The sequence below is a fragment of the Triturus cristatus genome, chromosome 11 (assembly GCF_964204655.1).
Source record: "Triturus cristatus chromosome 11, aTriCri1.1, whole genome shotgun sequence".
NCBI lineage: Eukaryota > Metazoa > Chordata > Amphibia > Caudata > Salamandridae > Triturus > Triturus cristatus.
Genome location: NC_140594.1, coordinates 643,683,638 through 643,704,122, shown reverse-complemented (window position 1 = coordinate 643,704,122; position 20,485 = coordinate 643,683,638). Strand labels below are relative to the sequence as shown.

Sequence of the window (20,485 nt, the reverse complement as noted above, 5' to 3'; positions counted from 1 at the left end):
CTGAGCAGCAGGCTAGCCGCAAAATAACAACACATAAATCAAAATAAAAACTCTTTTGAAACATCAGTAGCTGACATTTGGTACCCTTTTACTGCTTTCTAATGGTCGATGGTGTTTCGCATTCTATAAAACCCCAAAAGTATAAATTTAAACTAGCATAAATCCAGCAATATTTTCCCTATTCATCGGATACTCTCTTACTCGCTCTGTATATAACACTGTCAGGCCCTGTATCCAGTCTCGGCTTTCAATACTCGCGGGGGGTGGCTGGGGGGGAATATAAAAATAAATAAAACTTACCTAGCCGGGTCCCGTGCCGCCTTTGCTCCTGGGCCGGGTGTCCCGCATTTTCCTGCTCCGAAACAGGAACAGGCATGCTCCCTCCCCTCCTGTAAGCCAATCACAACGCCGCAATGGCAGCGTTGTGATTGGTGCCAAGTCCCGGACAGCGACCAGCCGGGCACCTGTAGAGAAGCCATTTTCTCTATGTAAGCTGCATGCAGCCTACATAGAGAAAATGTAGAGTGCACCTGACTGCTTTGGTCGGCACCAGGGTGGACCAAACAGTCATGGTACTCACAGTGGTGCAAGCCACTCCTCCCCAACCCGCCCGCCCCCAACCAGGCATACCTCTGTCTTCTGCTTACTCGCAGCGCGAGAGGCAGAAACATAAAATGGTATTTAAAATACAATTTTATGTTTGTGCTTCTAGCACTTCCAAAAAGCAGTGGGGCAACGTACCTCTGCCCTAATGAAGAAGCCGCCTTACTCTCTTGGAATATAGCAGGGTATAAAAGTAAAAAACACAACGAGGATTGATATGATGAAGTTTCAAATCATCACATCTTTTGTTTTCAAGAGACATGGGAGGTGGACCCTATCTGTTGAAATGGGTATCGATGTTTTCAAACCCCAGGCCTCCCATCCATCAAAGAGAGAGCAAAAGGGGCCTTACTAACATGTATAGCTAATACAATCTCATTTAAATTTGGGAGATTTATCACTAATTCGCCGTATTTCAACATTGTGTGTTGATAAATTGCAATTCTAGTGTAAATTGGATGATAATAAACTTTTAAAATAACAATTTCGACAATCCATCTGCAGTGGCAAATGAACTCGAAACCGGCCAGGAGGATATAATCTTCTTACATTTAAAACCAGTCTACTTTATATGAACTGGCGATTTTAACTTAATTAGATGTATGAATGACGACCACCCTATGTGTCAGGAAATTGTTCACGATGATGAGCTAAACATTTATTTCACCCACTCCACTTACAGAAATACCTTAAACAATGTATTAATAGTTTGGCAGCTAGAAATCAGGACCCAGAGAGTTTATAATAATGCACAAATGATTCCCACTTTTTATAGAGCTGGGGCTACCTCGTCAATAGGTCACATAATAACGTCTGTTTATTTTGAATTCACTTCTACTGAGATAAATATCAAGATGACGGAATTTAGTGATCACGCAATAATTTCAACAACGCTCCCATGGAAAGATCAGTCAACAAACCAACAGAGCATAAGGTGGAACAAAATTGATGAAAGGCATCATTTTCTCGCCTAATATCCTCCAACTATAATGAGGTCCTGACTTGCTTAGAACCACTTACAAATAAGTGTCAAGTATCCAAAGCATTTAGTAAAATTCTAGAAAGCAATTAAAACCCAAACATCTTGCCATTTAGGCGTACGAAACCAGCATTAAAACCGCTGGTTTGATCAAAACTGCTCAAAACCATCGGCTAATCTATGCTATGCCTTAAAGGTAAAACCAACCTAGGGACCAGACACAATTTAAAAATCTGAGAGAAATACATAAAACATCTATAGAAGGGAGGAAAAAACAGTTAAGAACTGAGGCATGGCAACAATTATGGGTAGCTTCTAACAGTAATGAAAGTAAAGCCTTTAGGGAAGTGATTAACATCCCTTTCCTGCAAGATGAGGGAGGCCCTTCCCTGGATGTATTCATAGATGAGGATACATGGGCTAATAGTTTTCAAAACATCTCCCAAAAGCATAAGAAAGGCACTATTGCTGAGCTTCCTGAATTCCCTAGAGTTACCCCTCCCCTGGATTTCAAAATGGATGAGGTAGACCTCGCTCTGTCACAAGCATCGTACTTAAAGGCAGCAGGACCAGACAGGATCTCTGTTGATATATTTCTTACCAACAAAACCTTTTGGGTTCCCTTGCTTACAGCAGTTTTAAACGCCATTAGCATAACAGGCCCTCTCCCGTCGTGGAAGCAATCCATAATTATACCGATATTTCAGAAAGGGAATGGCTCAAATCCTGCAAACTATCGACCAATTGCTTTAATCGATAGTGCGGCAAAAATAATGGGCCGATTATTATTAAACAGAATGGAAGACTGGGTCGCCGAAAAGGGAATTCTTTCAGAGGTACAATATGGGTTTAGGAAGGGCAGGGGCACGGTGGATCAGTATCTGAATTGGGCACTATTAACAGCAAAGTATTCACAGGCTAAACAAGATAACCTTCATATGGCTTTTATGGACCTCTCAGCCGCTTTTGATTGTGTTATACACAACAAGCTGTGGCATATTATGGAGGCAATGGGGATGGATGCCGCAATAATCTCTTTTAGTAGACAACTATATTCAGGGGCCACTGCGAAGGTTCGCTATGGCAAGCAGGGAGAATGCCCCAACAACCCTTCAACATTGCGATCTGAGAAAGACAAGGCTGTGTTCTTGCTCCCTTCCTGTTCTCACTTTATATTAATAAACTAAATGAGACTCAGGTGGAAAAGTCTCTAGACATCCCTTATGCAGAATCAACCCCGTTCCCCATTCTGTTGTACGCATATGATGCAGTTCTTCTGGCAAGAACGCCCCTATCCTACAAAAGTGCATTACGAACTGTGTACTTTTCATGAGGAATTTGGATTTCCACGTTAATAAAACAAAATCTTTCATCATGTCTGTTGGAGAAGCAAGAAAAAAGAAAGCAAACTACGTGATCGAGGATAGAAAATTTCTGCACGTAAATAACTTCTCCTACCTGAGCATTATTTTTTACCCTAAATTAAGCTGGAAAACGATGGTGACTTAAAAGTATAGCTGCAATTTTTAGGCTTGCCACAAATTTAGACAATAAACAAATACATGAGATGGTCAAAAGGTATCTGCCAAAAACAATACCCGTAGAAACATATGGTGCAGCACTTTGGGGATAGCTAAAGTGGGTCGTTAACAAAAGATAGAGGACGGATTTGCTAAATGAATATTATCTGTCCCAAACGCTTGTACAAATGTTATTACTCATAAAGAGTTAGGCTTCCCTCTCATTACAGATACAATTAAACAGGCCCCTTTGCTATTTATTATAGTTGTCTGTTTGGAAACGGAAGACGGTGCAACCAAATCAGTGCATTTTAAGGGATATTCTGAATTTGGATTATGCTTTTAAAATCTCATGGTTGCTCTATATTAGGTGGTCTTTTGAGTCTCTGGGGCTGGGGGACCTTCATGATCACCCTACTCACTGTGACACTTTTCCTAAAGTGAGATTAAAAAACCTTTTCTTGGAGAAATGTGCACCAGATAGATGGAACAAAAATAAAGAAAAAGTTACAGTAATTGCATATCATTCTATACCCCCTCATTGCATGGCTCATCTTCATATCTTGCTTTTGTTGAAAATCATCGTAGGTACATTTTGAAACGATTTTGTTTAAAACTTGTGCCAATAATGTTGGGGTATGCTGCAAATGTGTTTTCATTGAATCAATTGGAACCCAATCCATGTAATACCATTTCAAAGCAATCGATTGTACTTATTTTATTTTTTTGTCAATTTTATGTACGAGAGAGGAAAAGGTTCATTGTCCCACTCTTAAAGAAATTTAGTTTGTGTAGCCATATCACAGCACTTTCCGCTCCACAACAATTAGAGACACCGTACATATGTTTTGTGATGGCTTCATTTTTATATGCAGCTTTAAAAACTCGTAGCATAGTCAATCCCTTATCAATTTAAAGATCTAAAAGAATATCAAAAATTGTAAGCTTAGTCTTGTCATAGAATGGCACTTTTGGATTTCTTCTTGTGGAGTTAAAAAATGATAGTTTGATTATGAAGTCTTGATATATTTTTAGAAACGTTTTGGCTTGCAAGGAATAGTATAGATAACCCTCCTATGAGGTGGTAAACTACTTTTGATTAGCAAAATCATTGTAATACAAATAGATTTTATATAAATGTTACCCTTTGTATGCAAGACATTTTTAGTATCCCATGGAGCAAGCTATATGTATTTGGTTTTTATTCTAACTTATTGTAATGTTTTTATGTACATTTATGCATCTTTTAAATGTGAAATAAAGTTATTGATTGAGATTTTCACTGACTTTCGAGGTAGGGTTGGGTGTCACCAATTGTGGAGAAAAAAAAACCACATGATAAAATAATAATAATAAATACCTATATCGACAAATATAAGGGATAATTGTAAAGCTCATTGAAATTAATAGTGAACAGAAAAGGGACAGAGGCATGAAAACGGTGACGACCACTCTAGTGTGTAGGTGTCAAGCTCAGGCACAGAGGGTTGATTGATTAGGATTTATTGGTTAATTCTGATAAAAAGCCCATGGGGGGAGCTTAGACATCCATTGACTCTGTATCCCATGGGGAGGAGCGTGCAGTGCAATCAATAAATGCAGACTGAGAAACTGACATGGTTTTGCACAAAAAAATGATGCATGGAAACATATATTGTGGCAACATATATGCGGTATGTGAACCGTTGCGTGGAGAGATGTGTGTGAATGATTCTCGATAAACATCTCTAGATTAATTAACCTAATAATAATTTTCACAGAGCTTTGTGTCGCTCTTTTACCACACCAAAGCGCTATAAACAGCAGGTTATTATTAGCTAATTTAGTGATACTAAATTTACAGACAGCACATGGGTGTAAGGCTAATTCCACCTTGCCGAGGTTCGAATTTGTGACCGACAGACCATCGCACGCACAGCACCAGCAAGTGTTCAACTTACATAGTTATCCATCTGTGAGTAGAGCACACAGAAATGTCATCAGTATAGGTGTTCGTGTTTGCGGAGAAAAACAGAAGTGTGCAATATTACGGATGGCTAGACACACATGTTTATCAAGGTGGTTTGCAGAGTGCTTGCATGTCTACTGACAGATTCAAAGCGCATTTTATGAAAATAGTTGTGTATGTCCGTGCTGAGTAAATAGTAGTAATATTGTCTTTACTGACTTGCAGAATCTGTACCCAGAGGAGTCCTTGGTGCTACGTGCAGCTGAGGGAATGTCAGTGATGGATGTCTCTTTGGTGGTGGCGCCGCTCCATGTAAAAACCAGGGGTGGGGCTGAAAGCGAGGCATGGAAAACGATGCATTAAAAGCCTTGTGGAAGAGACCAACAGAAGTGTGCAATTTCCTAATCCCTTATAACACCATTATACGTCACTTGCCCATAGATACAAAAGGACAGCTTTACGAACGTCATTGTAATACATTGAGTGAATACACAAATTCAATGTGAATAAATGCCTAGCCGCGCGTTTGAAGAAACCAAACAAATACATTTAGAATATTTCATTTTAGTCCTACATTATTTATGTATTATTGTGTTTTATTGATTTAGCAGGCATAGCATTTACATCAGAAACTATTTTCCAAAGAATTGAAGCAATACATAGCCTCATCATTTTTTTGCAGGGCACTTTTTGTAGGGAATGTAAACAAGCACTGTGCATGGAAAACCTTACAAAAATAGTTCCACAAAAGCGAATGGAAACTGTACTTCGGGACCGGGAAACTGATAAGAGAAGCAAATGAGGAACAAAACAAGGAACAACAGGAAACCGTATCCTACAGCCAAAAGAAGTGGAGGAAATGTAAGTGGCAAGCACAGGAAACCATAAAAAGCAAGAAGGCGGGATGGAAGCTCCTTTCAAGATTTATATTAAATACAATAGATGCCACAAGCACTGCACAAGCGCTGTGCAGGTGAAATCTAAAAATCTCTCTTCCCCCCATGGAACCGCCTCGGTTTAGAGTCAAACAGGGAAACTCGAACAATACTGACTACAAAAAATACGGAGGAAAAAAAAATCAACCCCTATTTATAAACGTAGTTGCAGGACCTCGAGACAGAGCTGTTGATCTGAAGCAAAGACTTACAAAATTAATAATTTATTTTCTTATATTTGTTATGTAGCGCTGCACAAAGCGCTGCATTTTACAGACACACACCCAGGTGTGTGCGTTTAGCGCCATCATTTCACTTGGATAACTGCGCTGCCCATTGCATCTTTTAACATTGTTTACGTTTCATCGGTAACCATTTTCTTGGCTGCACGACATCCAAAGGCAAGCTCTCGGACTGCTGGACAATCCAGACACATTCATGCAAACATAAATCTATTTTGTATTTTCAATTAAAAGCTGGAGATTTGTGCTGATTAAATGACTGTAGCAGACCTCAGACTGTGGTTTTTCGCAGCTAACAGTAAGTAGGAGAGACCCTCTTGATGAAGAGTATGATCTGATTATGAAACAATCAACTTATTCGGCTAATCAGTTTTAAACCAATTAGATGCACATAGCCGTTTGAAATGCAACCACAGTGTGTTTGATACGCCAAGTGGAAAATTCGCCCGCTTCAGTGTCTGATCACAGTATTTAAACACGAGCATAGAAAGACACTGCTCCACTTGAATAGAATAACGCTCAATAAATCAGTGGTGCCAGCTGCACGTGCACCCAGACATAGGGATCATTATTTGCAAACAACTGAAAAAAACATCCAAGACTCTAGGGTAAAAGAAACACGGTTATGGGACACAGGCTAAAGGGTCACAGGCTTGGATTGTAATTATTTGAAGGGTATGGAAACATTTAGGATTAGACCTTAGGTTTTGCGATTTAGTGGTGAAAAAATATTATGGGTATTTAAACCTGTAGAAAAAAAGAACACTAAATGTTTTCTTACTTTTCCATTTCCGATTTAAAATGTATTCTCACTAAACGTTTCTTGATTTAGGGTTACCACCTCAAATCTTCCTCATTTGTTCGCTTAGAACATGGAGTATTTGAGGAGAGAGCTGAATGGTATTTTTTTTAATGAAAGGGCATAGCAGGTTAGGCCTCTGATAAGCTTCGGTAAATGTTCACCTGAGATGACAGCAGAAGAGAAAAGTAGGGGATGTCTGTTAGCTTAGTTCAGGCTCAGGCCAGACTGTAGGTCTCTAGGTGGCCACTTGGAGCAGCACTGGCAAGGTGGCATACCGAACTACCCCTTTAAGCACCCCTCATCCTGACTGCATGGGATACCAGACATCCTTGCACGTGCTTTATTGTTAACTTGGATGACTGAAAGTTAGTATATTTTAAAGTTGACAAAAAAGACGATAGTTTTTAATGCTTGCAATGAATGGATGCAAAATAGTCACCATAAGGAGTGTTAGTGATTCTATCTGAGGCATTTCCATGTCAAAAGTAGGATCTCCCCACTCCCAATACTAATGGGCAGAGAAAGTCCAGAAACATTGGTCATATTTACAGACAGCTGAGAGCAGCAGGTCATCCTATATGAAATAATTATCTGAATTGTGATATTAATTTTGAATATCCTCTGAATTAAAGGATGTGAAAGAGATATTAAGAAGATACCTCCTTACAAATAGCAAAGGAGAGGTTAAATACATTTCCTTGTTGGCGACAGACAGTATAAAAACTGGAATGTACTTCTTACTTTTCAAGGCTTCATCCGTATCTTGTGTTGCTGGAGCTACTTTTTTATTTGTAGCCAAGGTCTTTATTTAACTGCATGTGTTTTTTGAGAGCTTTGATTTTTGGGAACACTAGTCAATTGTTTAATCACCCTCCCACTTCTGTCTCTTGTTTATTCCCTCCTCTTCCCACAATCTGTTTTTCACCATCCCACCCCATCCTTCCACCGTCCGTTTCTCCCCATCCAAGCCCTCCCCATGTGCTGCTTGACCCTTCCCAACCTCTCGCCCAACAAGTGTCAGGAGTGCTTCTTTACTGAACTCCGTTCTAGAACTCTGTGCGTGGCTATATCCTCTGCTATCATCTGTGATTTCCTTTGATTGTCAATGTTTTTTGTAAGATGTTTCCGTCTTTATTTATCCATATAAATTTTTTAGCCATTTTATCTGTGTTTATCCATATTTATTTAGTGGTTTGTGGATAAATGAAGTTGTAAAACTATACATTTCCATATTTATTTAACTGATAGACACGCAGTCATACTTTGATGTCTGTCCTGTTGTAGCTATTTAAGCAGTGAAATATTACATAATAGTGCATCCACTGGTAAATGTTAGCACTATACTACAAATGTATGTTGACATATGCCGTTATTTAAAGAAATTTCATCCTGTTTTTTAACTTCCTATGCGACAGCACTGAGTGTCATTTAAAAGAAGCCCAGTTTTCTGTATTTATCCACTTTTAAAAATAAATGCAGACAGAAAACACATTGCTTTCTGTCTGTATTTATCTGTAAAAATCCGTAAAAACAGAAAACCGGGAGCCTTAATCATAACTTAAAGTATTAAACAAAGAGCTATAGCAGTGCCATTGTTAACCTTGTCTTCATGCATTTTTTGTTTACTTTAAACCATGTTGCACAGCAGCCCACACTGCTGTGCAACATCTTTAGGAAACATTAGTAAAGCCACATAGATCTGTGCTACCTATTTGGCTTTGTTAATGTTTTTTAAAGGTATTGAACATCAGCCGTCATTGACCACGCCACAGCGCTTTGGGCCTCATTTATGGGATTGGTGGCGCAGGTCACCTTGCAGCACTGCCCTGCTCCACAGGGAAAGGGCAGGAAACCATATTTATCCAACATGCTGCACAGCACACACGCTGTTCTACAACATAGCTTAAAGACATTGGCAAAGATAATAGCTCTGGCTAAACACTTATAAGGTCTCAAAAGCAAGACCTATTGGTCATGCCACTTTGTTTGCTAATGCTAAAATGTGTTTAACAAAAGTTTAAAAGTTTTATGATACTTTTAAAATTAAAAAGGTTCATTATTTCCAATATTATAGTACAAGAATTTATATATTTATTTTATTATTCAAAATACTTTTAGTTATTTAAACATCATTTTCGATGGGGTGCTATTTTTAGTCTCTGCCTCCATAGTTTTTTATGGGATTGTGTTGCGGTACCTCTGAGTGGCCCTGTTTGGTGTTTGACTTACTCAAAGGCTGGGCTGAGGTACATTTATAACTGTTTTAGGACTTTTTGGCTTTAATACTTTTCGAAGTGCATTTTGTGAAAACTAGTGGAGTTCCTTTTGTGCGGATGGATGTTTTATTTTTGTATGTCACTTGCTAAACTTCCCTGACCCCTCCCTACCAGCAAGTGTTCCACATTTTCCAGCCAGTAAGACCTTTGTGTGGTGAGATCTCTGCATGGAAAAGATAGAGAGATGGAAGCATAGATCTCCGCATGTAGGTTTGTTAATTGCATTTTGTATAACACGAGTTGTACTACTGTAGTACTAATAAACATACTACAAAATACAGTTGTGAATAGTCCCCTTGATCTCAAACACTTTGGCCACGTAATTCTGTTGCTCCATTGTTTATTTCCAGAATCTGTTTTGCTTGTTCCATTATAGTGCATCAGTTCTGCTTGGCTTCATTCACTTCCTCTGTATCTCGCAAAATTATGTTATAAGGGTATCCTGTGATGCTTTCTCTCCACAGACTAAATTGTGATTGCTGTATTGATTTGAACGTTCACCTGGCACACCTGGCTTATAATGGAGAGGAAAGGCAACAGTGTAGGAACACATAATTCTCAGTAACTGAAAACTTGGCAGATAAATGTGCATGCTTGCCAACCTTTCCCCAGAAACCAAAAAAAGATAAGTCACTGTCAGTGCTTAGGTTTTGGACAGAAGGTTGGACGGGCCAAGCCTTTGTAAACGCTTGTTTCTGGGTGCTATTTATCTCAATAAACACAATGCAAAGATGTTTTCCTAGCTGCAAGCACCAAATCACATTCTAAAGCTGTTAGTCACCAAGCAATGCTTCTATCAAATAATGATTATATTGCATTAGCCATAATCAGTCACAGACAGGGTGTTGATCAGAGATCTTGTGATGTGAAATCGAAGGTGAGGTCAGATCTTGCAGCTCTCCAGTGGTTGAAGCATAGACGTGCGGGGTAGCGGGAGATGTGGGATAGGGCCTGAGGTTGAATAAAAGTGAAAGCCCAGATTTTTAGCAGATGATGATGTTGACTGTGTTGGAAGCGAGTGAAATTGGAGTTGGCAGAGATGTTGGAGCAGAGGAGTCAAAAGAGTATTGTGGTAATTATTCCTCCAGGTCAAGATATAAGTGTATGGATAGCCTACATTTAATTTTACAATGTTACTGAATTGTGTGCTTTGGTGGAGACTATAGTTCATGGTGGATTGTTCTCTCTTTTGTAGGTAGTCGTGAAGTTTATCATGAAGGAGAAAGTCCTTGAGGACTTCTGGCTACTTGACCCTGAGCTGGGGAGAGTGACTCATGAAACTGCCATCCTGTCCCGGCTACAGCACACAAATATTGTGACGGTAAGTAAATGAGTCTAACAGGTCGGAATATTGTTTCATGTGTAATTCAACTAGAGACATTCCTATGGGCTTTTCAGTACTTAATACTTTTAGTAATCCTCCATCAACCTCCCTCACATGTGAGCTACGTAATGTGGCACGCTATGTCTTAGTTTATATTGAGGTATGCTGCTCTGTAGTGTATTATTCCTAATTTAACGCATCTAGACATTCTCAGCTGGCTTTAATTTGGCTTGTACAAAGACCAATTACATAAGGCAAAGATCACAACGTTAAAGGCTAACTAACAGTGTGGATATGACATTTCCTTTACTTAGGATATCGTTATCAGTGAATTGGGACTTTCTAAAACGTTCCCTTGCTTTGCTAATGGCCCTTGTTAGACTTGGCATCTTTTGGCGTGTTTCCCCTGAGTTTTTACTTTCTGACCTCCTGGTTTTTCACTCTGTTTTTGCTGGCGTATCGTTTCTGCGCACTTTTCGCACTGCTGATCAGTGGTAAAGTGCAGGTGGTCCTGTGGTAAAGTGTGTTGTGGATTGATGTTTTTACAATTGGATATTTGATTTGCGTGTCAGTCCCTAGTAAAGTGCACGTTTGCTGGGGCTTGTGAATCAAATGCTACTCATGGGCCTGCAGCACGGATTGTGCCACCCACGTACGTAGCCCGTAAAAAGGTATCTCAGACCTGCCATCGCAGAGTCTGTACGCAGTTGCGACTCCCATGTTGACTTGGCTCGTGCCCACACTGGCCAGTCACGGCACCTTCCCTTTTCTTACATGTCAGGCACCCCTAAGGTAGGCCCAGGGTACCCCTATGGGCAGGGTGAAGTGTATATGAAAGGCAGGACATGCCCGGGTGTGCGCGGCATGCCCTGATAGTGAATACAGCCAAATTTGCTCTTCAGTATTGCAAGGATTCCCCTTCCCCGTAGGATGGATCGGGCAGTTTGGTTATAACATCTTATAAACACAACAGGCCCGGGGAAGCAGGTAAGGAAGTGAAGTTTAGTATGCCTGAACTCGGAATCTAAAGACGCAGCTTTTAGCGAAGGTGCCCTTTTCATTCTGAGTTCATAAAGGCCACTTTTAGAAAGTGGGTATTATTTTGCTCAAATACAAGAACAGAGGGGGGACAAGGAGCTAATTAGAAAGAGGTCCTGAACCAATGCTCCTAAAAGTAGTACATGATCACAATGGATGGTATCAGTTCCTTCAAAAAAAGGGAAATACAGCAAGCAGATAAGCTGTAAATTATAAGGATTGTCTCCATAGGATAAGTGAGTATGCAGAGAGGAGAGAAAGTGCTCCTATGTATGGTAGAATAAAAATTCACGGGGATGGAGATGCACCGTAACGTCACCGGCAGCACTGCAGGACGGGTAGGTTTCCCGTTACGTGAGGAAGGACCTCTACCTCACTCCGCGGTACGGCTGACAGAGTCCATCTTCGGTTCGAGGAGGGCTTTGGACAGGACCTACGTATAATAACGTGTCCCAAGACATTAATTGTCAAACGCACCTGACTAAAGGTTATACATGGGAATATAGGGTGTCTCTCCCTGATTCCCTATTCTCAGTTTTGTATATGGTGCTGATGTAGCGCTCTGGGATCCACTAGGGACCACTTCACAGCGCGAAACATGTTGACCCTTTTCTAAACACTCTAGATACACACTACACGGGTTGAGAGAAGCGGGACTCTATTTGGTTTTGTTTCCCCTCTCTAAGTGGCACTACGGTGCATCTCCATCCCCGTGAATTTTTTACTCTAAACCAGGGGACCTCTGATTAAACTAATTAGGCCCTCTTGGCTCATTTTAACTTGCACTCACTATCACTCCCCAACCCACATACCCTCATACACAAATGCGGCAACTCCTGTAAAGATCTCCGCCAGAGAGCCCCTGCACAGGGCCCGTGAGGGACTGCAGCGCCACCCCCACGAGGAGCAATTTTGCCCAATGATGATGCTATACACTCGCAAGGGTGTGTGAGGGCACCACGTACCATACATAGGAGCACTTTCTCTGCTCTCTGCATACTCACTCATCCTATGGAGACAATCCTTATAATTTACAGCTTATCTGCTTGCTGTATTTCCATTTTTTTGAAGGAACTGATACCATCCATTGTGATCGTATTATTTGGCTCAGTCATCCCGTGTGCCTCTGCTGGAATGTTGATTGCCTGTCTGGGTTTTGGATGACAGAAAGCTGGGGAGTGAGTGTGGCTCCAGATAGTCTAGGTAGGTCAGAAAAGGGCTAAATAGACCTGGGCTGCGATGGGGGAAGAGGGAGGAAATTTCCTTGTACCTCAAAGGGCCTGGTCTGCCTCTGACAATTCCGTCTTCGCCTCCTGCCAGGAAATCACACCAGAGAAGGCCGAATTGGTTCTGGCCGGGCACAAGACACCCTCTGCCTGAAAGATCAAAGGATTTTTGTGTAGAAATACTGGGGCCCAGACCCCTGAACTGGAGAACTCATCTGGATCAAGAAGTCTGCCAAGAAGAAGACCCGGAGAAGCTGCGAAAAGGAACAACTGCTTTGCTGGGTTGACCTGCAGTGGCTGCTTCTGTCTTGGGCAGTGAAATGACTGGACTGGACTTTCTGCGACCTAATTTGTGAGTCTCTCCAAGGGCTTGAGGTAAGGCTTGCCCAATGCTCACGAAGTCTCAGGAACAGCAAAGACTTCACGTTTTTCTACCCGCAGCACTGGAGACTGTGTGTTTTGTGCTGGAACCAGAAGAACGCCAACTCGACTTCTACGACGACCCTGCCGACTCCGTGTCCTGAAGGAATCGCAGAGGGCACCACTGCAACATCGCACCGCGACCCTGGTCTCACCGACAACGCCTGCTGATGCCATCACCGAGCCGCTGCTCGCGCCGCAACCTGTGGGCTTCACGCCAAAGCTTTGGCACCGCAGAGAGCACCAACACAACGCGAGCCTGGTCTTACCGAAGACGCCCGCTGACACCATCACCGAACCCCTGCTCGCAACGCGACCTGTGGGCACCGCACTCCGCACGGCCTCGCTACACGATGATGCCCTTCCTGACGCTGCCACTTCCTGCCAAAATTGACGCTGCTGCTTGCACCATGGTTCGAGGGCACCGCTCGTAAAGTTACACGCCGTACTGCCCTCATCCCAGAGAGGGTGATCAGAGGGACCCGGAGCCTGAAACAGTGGCCCAGGTCCCTGTCAAGAGAGAGGGCAGGGGGCGCAGGAAACCGGCCCCTGAAGTTCCCATGGCCCGGGAGGAGGCGGACCTTGAGGGGGACGCCCCAGTTCCTACAGGGGAACAGGTAGCCGAACAGGGTGACATCTCTGAGCTGACCCATTGGCAGCAAGAAGGGGGTCCCACCAGGGAGGAGTTCTGCCGGGAGCAGAAAGAGTGCCCTTCTCTGGAGGGTCTGCGGTGGCAGGCCGCAGCCCAGGCGACTGGTGATCAGTCCAGGTCACATTGGATCTACTGGGAGAATGATCTCCTATATAGCGAGCCTAAGGTCACGGAACCTGGGTCAGCCCGTGTGCTGGTAGTACCCCAGCGCTTCCGGACCTTCCTACTGGGTCTGGCTCACGACGTGCTTTTGGCAGGACATTTGGGACAGGTTAAGACCTTTGACAGGCTTGTCACCCACTTCTTCTGGCCTCAAATGCGAAGGCAGTCGGTTGTGCATTACCGGTCTTTCCAAACTTGCCAGGCAAGTGGCAAGAGTGGGAGGAAGGTCAAAGCTCCTCTCCAACCGTTCCCCCGTTGTTGGGATACCCTTTGAAACGGTAGGGATGGACATTGTGGGGCCACTGGACCCCAAGACAGCCATGGGCAACAGGTACATCCTGGTCTTGGTGGACCATGCCACCCGGTACCCGGAGGCAATCCCTCTCAGGACAACGACAGCACCAGTGGTGGGCCGAGCGTTAATGGAGAACTTTTCCCGCGTGGGGTTCCCCAGAGAGGTGGGTTCTGACAGGGGGACCAATTTCATATCGAAGTATATGACATCCCTGTGGAAGGAGTGTGGTGTTACTTACAAGTTCACCACCCCCAAGGTAACGGTCTGGTAGAAAGGTTCAACCAGACCTTGAAGGGCATGATCAAGGGTCTCACCGAACCCATGAGGCGTAAGTGGAATGTCCTTTTACCGTGCCTTTTTTTTGCGTACAGGGAGGTACCCCAGAAGTCTCTCGGATTCAGTCCCTTTGTGCTTCTGTACGGTAACCCTGTGCGAGGACCTCTAAGCTTGGTGAAGGAAGACTGGGAGGCCGCTCCCAGGAAGACACCACAGGATGTGTTTAGCTACATGCTGGCCTTCCGAAACCAAACTGCCAACTTCAGGAAACTCGCTCAGGCGAACCTCGAGACCAACCAGGAAGAAATGAAGAAGTGGTATGACCAGATTGCCACTCTGGTCGAGTTTTAACCAGGACAAAAAGTGTGGGTCATGGCCCCAGTGCAACCTTGTGCCTTGCAGGACAAGTGAACTGGGCCCTTTGAGGTGATGGAGTGCAGAAGTGAGGTCATCTACCTGGTGGATTTGCAGGCTCCCCGGAACCCTTTATGGGTCCTCCACGTGAACCGCCTTAAGCCCCACTTCAAGAGGTCCGAAGTGAGCATGCGCTTGGCGATGGACGACGGGGAGGAAGCGGAGAGTGAGTCTCTCCCGGACCTCCTGTCTGCCCAAGAGGGGATGGGTCGGTGGATGATGTCATCCTCTCCTCTCCCCGACCCTAACCAGCGAGCAACAGAGCGATTGTCGCCAGTTGCTCGGGCAGTTTGCCTCGCTGTTCTCATTGACCCCAGGTGTTACTCACTGGTGAACCCACGATGTGGACACCGGTGACAGCTCCCCTGTGAAACATAAGATTTACAGATTGGCTGACCTGGTCAAGGCCAGCATCAAAGAGGAGGTCTCTAAGATGTTGGCGTTAGGGGTGGTTGAGCCATCCAGCAGTCTGTGGGCCAGCCCCGTGGTCTTGGTCCCGAAGGCTACGGCACCCGGTGCCACACCAGAACTGCGATTCTCTGTGGACTACCGGGGGCTCAATGCCATCACTCGGACTGACGCACACTCCATCCCCCGAGCTGATGAGCTCATCGATCGGTTGGGAGCTGCCAAATTCCTTAACACGTTTGATTTAACGTCGGGGTACTGGCAGATTGCTCTAACTAAGGAGGCCAAGGAAAGGTCCGCATTCACACTCCCGGAAGGACATTACCAGTTCCGTGTGATGCCCTTTGGGTTGAAGAATGCCCCTGCCACCTTTCAGAGGTTGGTCAACCAGGTGTTGGCCGGGCTGGAGGAATTTAGCACTGGATACTTGGACGACATTGCGGTGTTCAGTTCCAGTTGGGACAAACACCTGCAGCACCTCGGCGAAGTGTTGAAGGCGCTGCAGAAGGCAGGCATCACAATTAAGGCCAGTAAGTGCCAGATCGGGCAGGGTTTGGTGGTGTACATGGGACACCAGGTAGGGAGCGGCCAGGTGGTGCCCCTACAGCCCAAGATTGACACTATTCTGGCTTGGGAACCCCCCAAGACCCAGACAGAGGTGTGAACCTTCTTAGGACTCACTGGGTATTACAGGATGTTTTTTAAGGGATATGGCACCATGGTTGCCCCCTTAACCGAGCTGACTTCCAAGAAGCAGCCAAAAAAGGTGATCTGGGGGGCGTGGCCAAGCCGCTGAGCGCGATGGTCGCAGCTTAGCGGAGCTCCGCCGATCCTTTTAGTCCCCCGTCTATCCGTGCCAATTATCCGGAGCTCAATCGCCAGATTTGTTGAGGGGAAGGCTCCCGGTACATTCTCCGGACCCTCTGACCGCCGTGCAGGCAACCGAGACTGGGAGCGAGCCGATGATGCTGTGAGGCCTAGTCTCGCAGTGAAAGCCGGGACCTTGAGTAGCTGTGAATCGAAGTACAGACTCGGACTCGGTGACCCATTCGCCCGGACTTCGAGACCCGGGCAGCTCGGAAGCAGCTCCTGCATTGAGCGACATGTGGCTCTGCCTTGAAGACCCGGGGGCGGTCGAGCCCCCGGAGCCTGGTGACGGAGTGAGTGCCCGGGGAAGCGATTGCTTAGAGGACTGGCGGTCGACCCCGGGCGCGCTGGATGCGGCATAGAAGGGCCCCGGAGTGACCATAGCTGCACTTGTTGAGGCCTCCCCCGCTGAAGAGGTACTGAAGAGACGGCAGCGGCTCACGTGACCCGGGGGCAGCTCACCATATAATAAGGTCCCTGGGGCCAGCTGGGCGCAACTGTTTTCATCAAACCTGTGGGCAGGGGTGCGAGACCCTTAATTTATTCGCCCACATCCGAGGAGGAAAGCTCTGCAAGCCCCGGGTTCAGGGAAAGACCCTGATATCATCGTGTTGGCCCAGTGAAGCCTGCGAGAGCTACATAGACCTGCCGACTGCGGTACAAGGAGGCACCGTTGGGACTTGCGTGAGACAGTGAGCAGCACACGCTACGTGCTTGGATGCAGCTGGTGTCTGCCTGGTGCTACTTCCACGGTGCACGAATATACATGTTTTGGAGGTGAGCGTGCTGGGGGTTCACAGTCCATACACACCTACTGCGGGCACAGAGTGGGACCTGAGGGAGTCGGTTTCCTACTTTCATCCCGGGGTGTTGGCGCTGGGTCCTTCCTGGCTGGAATAATTGGAGGTCTCGCTGTGCGGTGGCGCGCTCTTGTCCTTGTCTGCCCTGTGCCCTTGAATTAAGAAGTGAGCGATTTCGTTGGGGCAGAAACCGACACTGTGTGCGGTGGCTCGACGTGGCAAGTGATCAGCGGCCCAATTGCTGACCCTGAGACTTTATCCTGTGAAAGTTGCGAGCAGAGTCGATTGTGGTGTAGGTGGGGCGGTTCACACGGAGAGGTGGCATAGCACAGATCCCTGCCTGACTCAGTACTGAAGACACAATGTCGACTTCACGGGGGACCAAGCTCGTGCAACAGAGTCGAATGGACAGATACGCGCTACCGATGACACCGTTACCTGACTCATCCCCTGTGGACGAGGGAGGCGCTACCCACAGAGAAGTAGTGCCGGAACCTACACTCAAGGACGTCATGGAAGCGATCGTGGGCATCAAAACCTCCCTAGAACACAAGATGGACAGCATCACCGTGGAGGTAAACCTGTTCCGAGCGGACATGAATAAGAATAGTGAGGGTGTGAAACAAATGGAATTAACCACGGCAAGCGTAGCGGAAGACACCTCCTAGTTGCAACTGGACGTCAAGGAATTGCAAACATTCCGGAAATTTGCCTAATTCTAGATGGACGATTATGAAGGGCGCCTGAGCCGCAACAACGTCTGAATTTTAGGTGTTTTGGAAAAAGCAGAGGGGCAGGCAACTGATCTCTTTGTAGAGGATCTTATCCTCAAACATCTGCAACCCAAGGGGTTGGGGAAATTCTTCATCATCGAGCGGGCGCATAGGGTTCCTGGGGGTCGGCCGAGACCCGGAGCCCCCCCTCGCCCGATCCTGGCTAGAGTCCTGAACTTCCGAGACAGTGATGTTATTCTTCAGCACGCAAGAGCAGGCCCCACCTTGAAGTACGAAAACGCCGAGATATCGTTGTTCCCTGACTTCACTCAGATGGTACAGAAACAGAGAGTTAAGAAAGCGCTGAGGCTTCAAGTATGCTACGCTCTTCCCCGCTAGACTCCGGGTGGATGCGGTAAAAAGACAATGGTTCGGGTGTGGCCAAAAGGTCCAATAATAAAATGATCCTAAGGAGAGCACTTATGGTTAGAGAGTTGAAGATTAATTATTTTAAAGGAGCAAAAAAATTAATAATGTACATAGGGACATAAGTCAGTTCATGTGAAACATTTATTTCCACAACAATAGAATTCAGGTGCTCACACAATAAGTGAAAGAGGCGTGACGTGCAGAGTGATGGTGAAGTTTAAAATAACTGCATCGCATTGACAACAATAGTGTAAAACTCCTCAAGCAACTTTATAGAATAGGAAGAGTTTTGTTGTAAAGGGTCAACGGTGTTTCGATCTCAACTGTTCGAGATCATCATCAGGACATATAACGGGTGAGCAAGCTGAATTGATGCAATTATTCGTAGCGCAAGGAAGAGCAATTGAGGGCTTCAGAAAACAAGTTGAGGGTAGACTAGTTCACCCAGATTAATTCGCTGAAGGTACGATGTGTTAGACATAGACTCTCTAACCATAAGTGCTCTCCTTAGGATCACTTTATTATTGGACCTTTTGGCCACACCCGAACCATTTCTTTTTTTTTTACCGCATATTTCACCCCAGGTTCACGTATTGGGGTACCCTTGTTTTTCTTAAGACTCCGGGTGGAGGCGGACGATCGAGCCTGGTTCTTTGAGAATCCGGAGTCGGCGGCTGAGTGGCTGGAGAATCGCTGAGGGACATTCTGCAGGACTGAGTGGTAAAGTTGAAGTAGGGGTGTTTGTTCTGGAGGGTTGGGGGACACGCTAATCAGAAGTCTTTGGGTCCAACGGGTCAGATTGGAAAACAGACCTACAGGATGGGTTCGATTATAAGAGACGATTTTCTATAGAGGATCATTCCCACCGAATAGCGCTGGGTATAATTTTGTGTTAGTTATCGACAATTGAGTTTTGATGTTTTCATGGGGAAGGGATGTGAGGGGGGCACCACGTACCCATATTTTCTATTTTTAGTCACGTTGGTGGGGCGACAGGCACTCTGCAAGTTTAGTCATGGGCAGTTTGAAGCCCAGAGTGCAGGGGAGCAGGGTGGGGGGTGGTAGGGAGGAGTTGTTTTTTGCTGTTTGACTACAACAATTCTCATGCAGACTCAATCCGACCGGAGCCTCCAAATATGGGTGAGGGGGAGGAGGGAGTTTGGGAAGGGAAGTTTATGTTCTTAAGGTTTGAATTGTGTATAATGTTTGTTTTTTCGACACCACAGACATCAATCACTGAGCAGGAGCGGTTTCAAATTCTAAATAGAGATGGGTACACAAAGGGATAGAGGGGTTAGAGTTCTCAGCTGGAATGTAAATGGCCTGGGGGACACGATTAAACGTGGTATGGTCAACCAATATTTCAGGCGTCAGGCCCCGGATGTCATCCTTTTACAGAAAACACACCTGATAGGGAACACATGTCGGGCGCTGAACAAGGGAGGATATAGGCTGGTGGCACATACCGGCTTTACTACGGGGTCGCGAGGAGTGGGCATATTAACTAAAAACTCGTTCCCTTTCACTATACAAACCACATGGTCGGACACTCAGGGTAGATCTATTGGGGTCTCGGGTATGTGGGAGGGCAAGACGGCCACATTTGTTTCAGTGTATGTTCCCCCGGGTTTACAAAACGACACATTCAGGGACCTGGGTAGTATCCTTTTGTCACTCCCAACGGGTCTCCATGTGGTGGGGGGCGACTTTAATGCTGTGCTGTCCGGGACACTTGATCACCATCCACCGAGGGAACTTAGACCCTCCCAGAAGTGGCTATCAGACTTATTAGAGTCCATGGGACTAGTGGACGGATGGATGACCCGTAACCCCGAAGGGACTCAATACACGTTCCTATGGGGCGCACATCATAGTCTCTCCCGTATTGACTATATCTTAATCCCGGGGCGTAGGTGTTCAATATCCGTGAGGTCAACCACCTGGGTAGGGGTATCTCAGACCACTCCCCGGTCCGGATGCAGATAGCCCCGGGTCAAAGAAACGCTGGGAAAATAGCTCTCATTAATTCGTGGTACCTGAGAGACCCGGAAATCCAGACGGAAATTGCTCAGGCCACAGACAACTACTTCCAAGATAATGAGGGCACGGTTAACTCTGCGCAAACATTGTGCGAAGCCTACAAAACAGTCATCCGC

At 45.4% G+C, this 20,485-nt stretch overlaps 1 protein-coding gene across 2 annotated transcripts in view; it reads left to right on the top strand.

Moving 5' to 3' along the window:
* Positions 1–20,485, top strand: part of PASK (PAS domain containing serine/threonine kinase) — a 1,318,755-nt gene that overhangs the window by 1,038,406 nt on the left and 259,864 nt on the right. For both annotated transcript variants that reach the window (XM_085634144.1, XM_085634145.1), the window contains exon 13: positions 10,501–10,626. In XM_085634144.1, the coding sequence (XP_085490270.1) occupies positions 10,501–10,626 (126 nt within the window). The remainder of the gene's footprint in view (positions 1–10,500; positions 10,627–20,485) is intronic.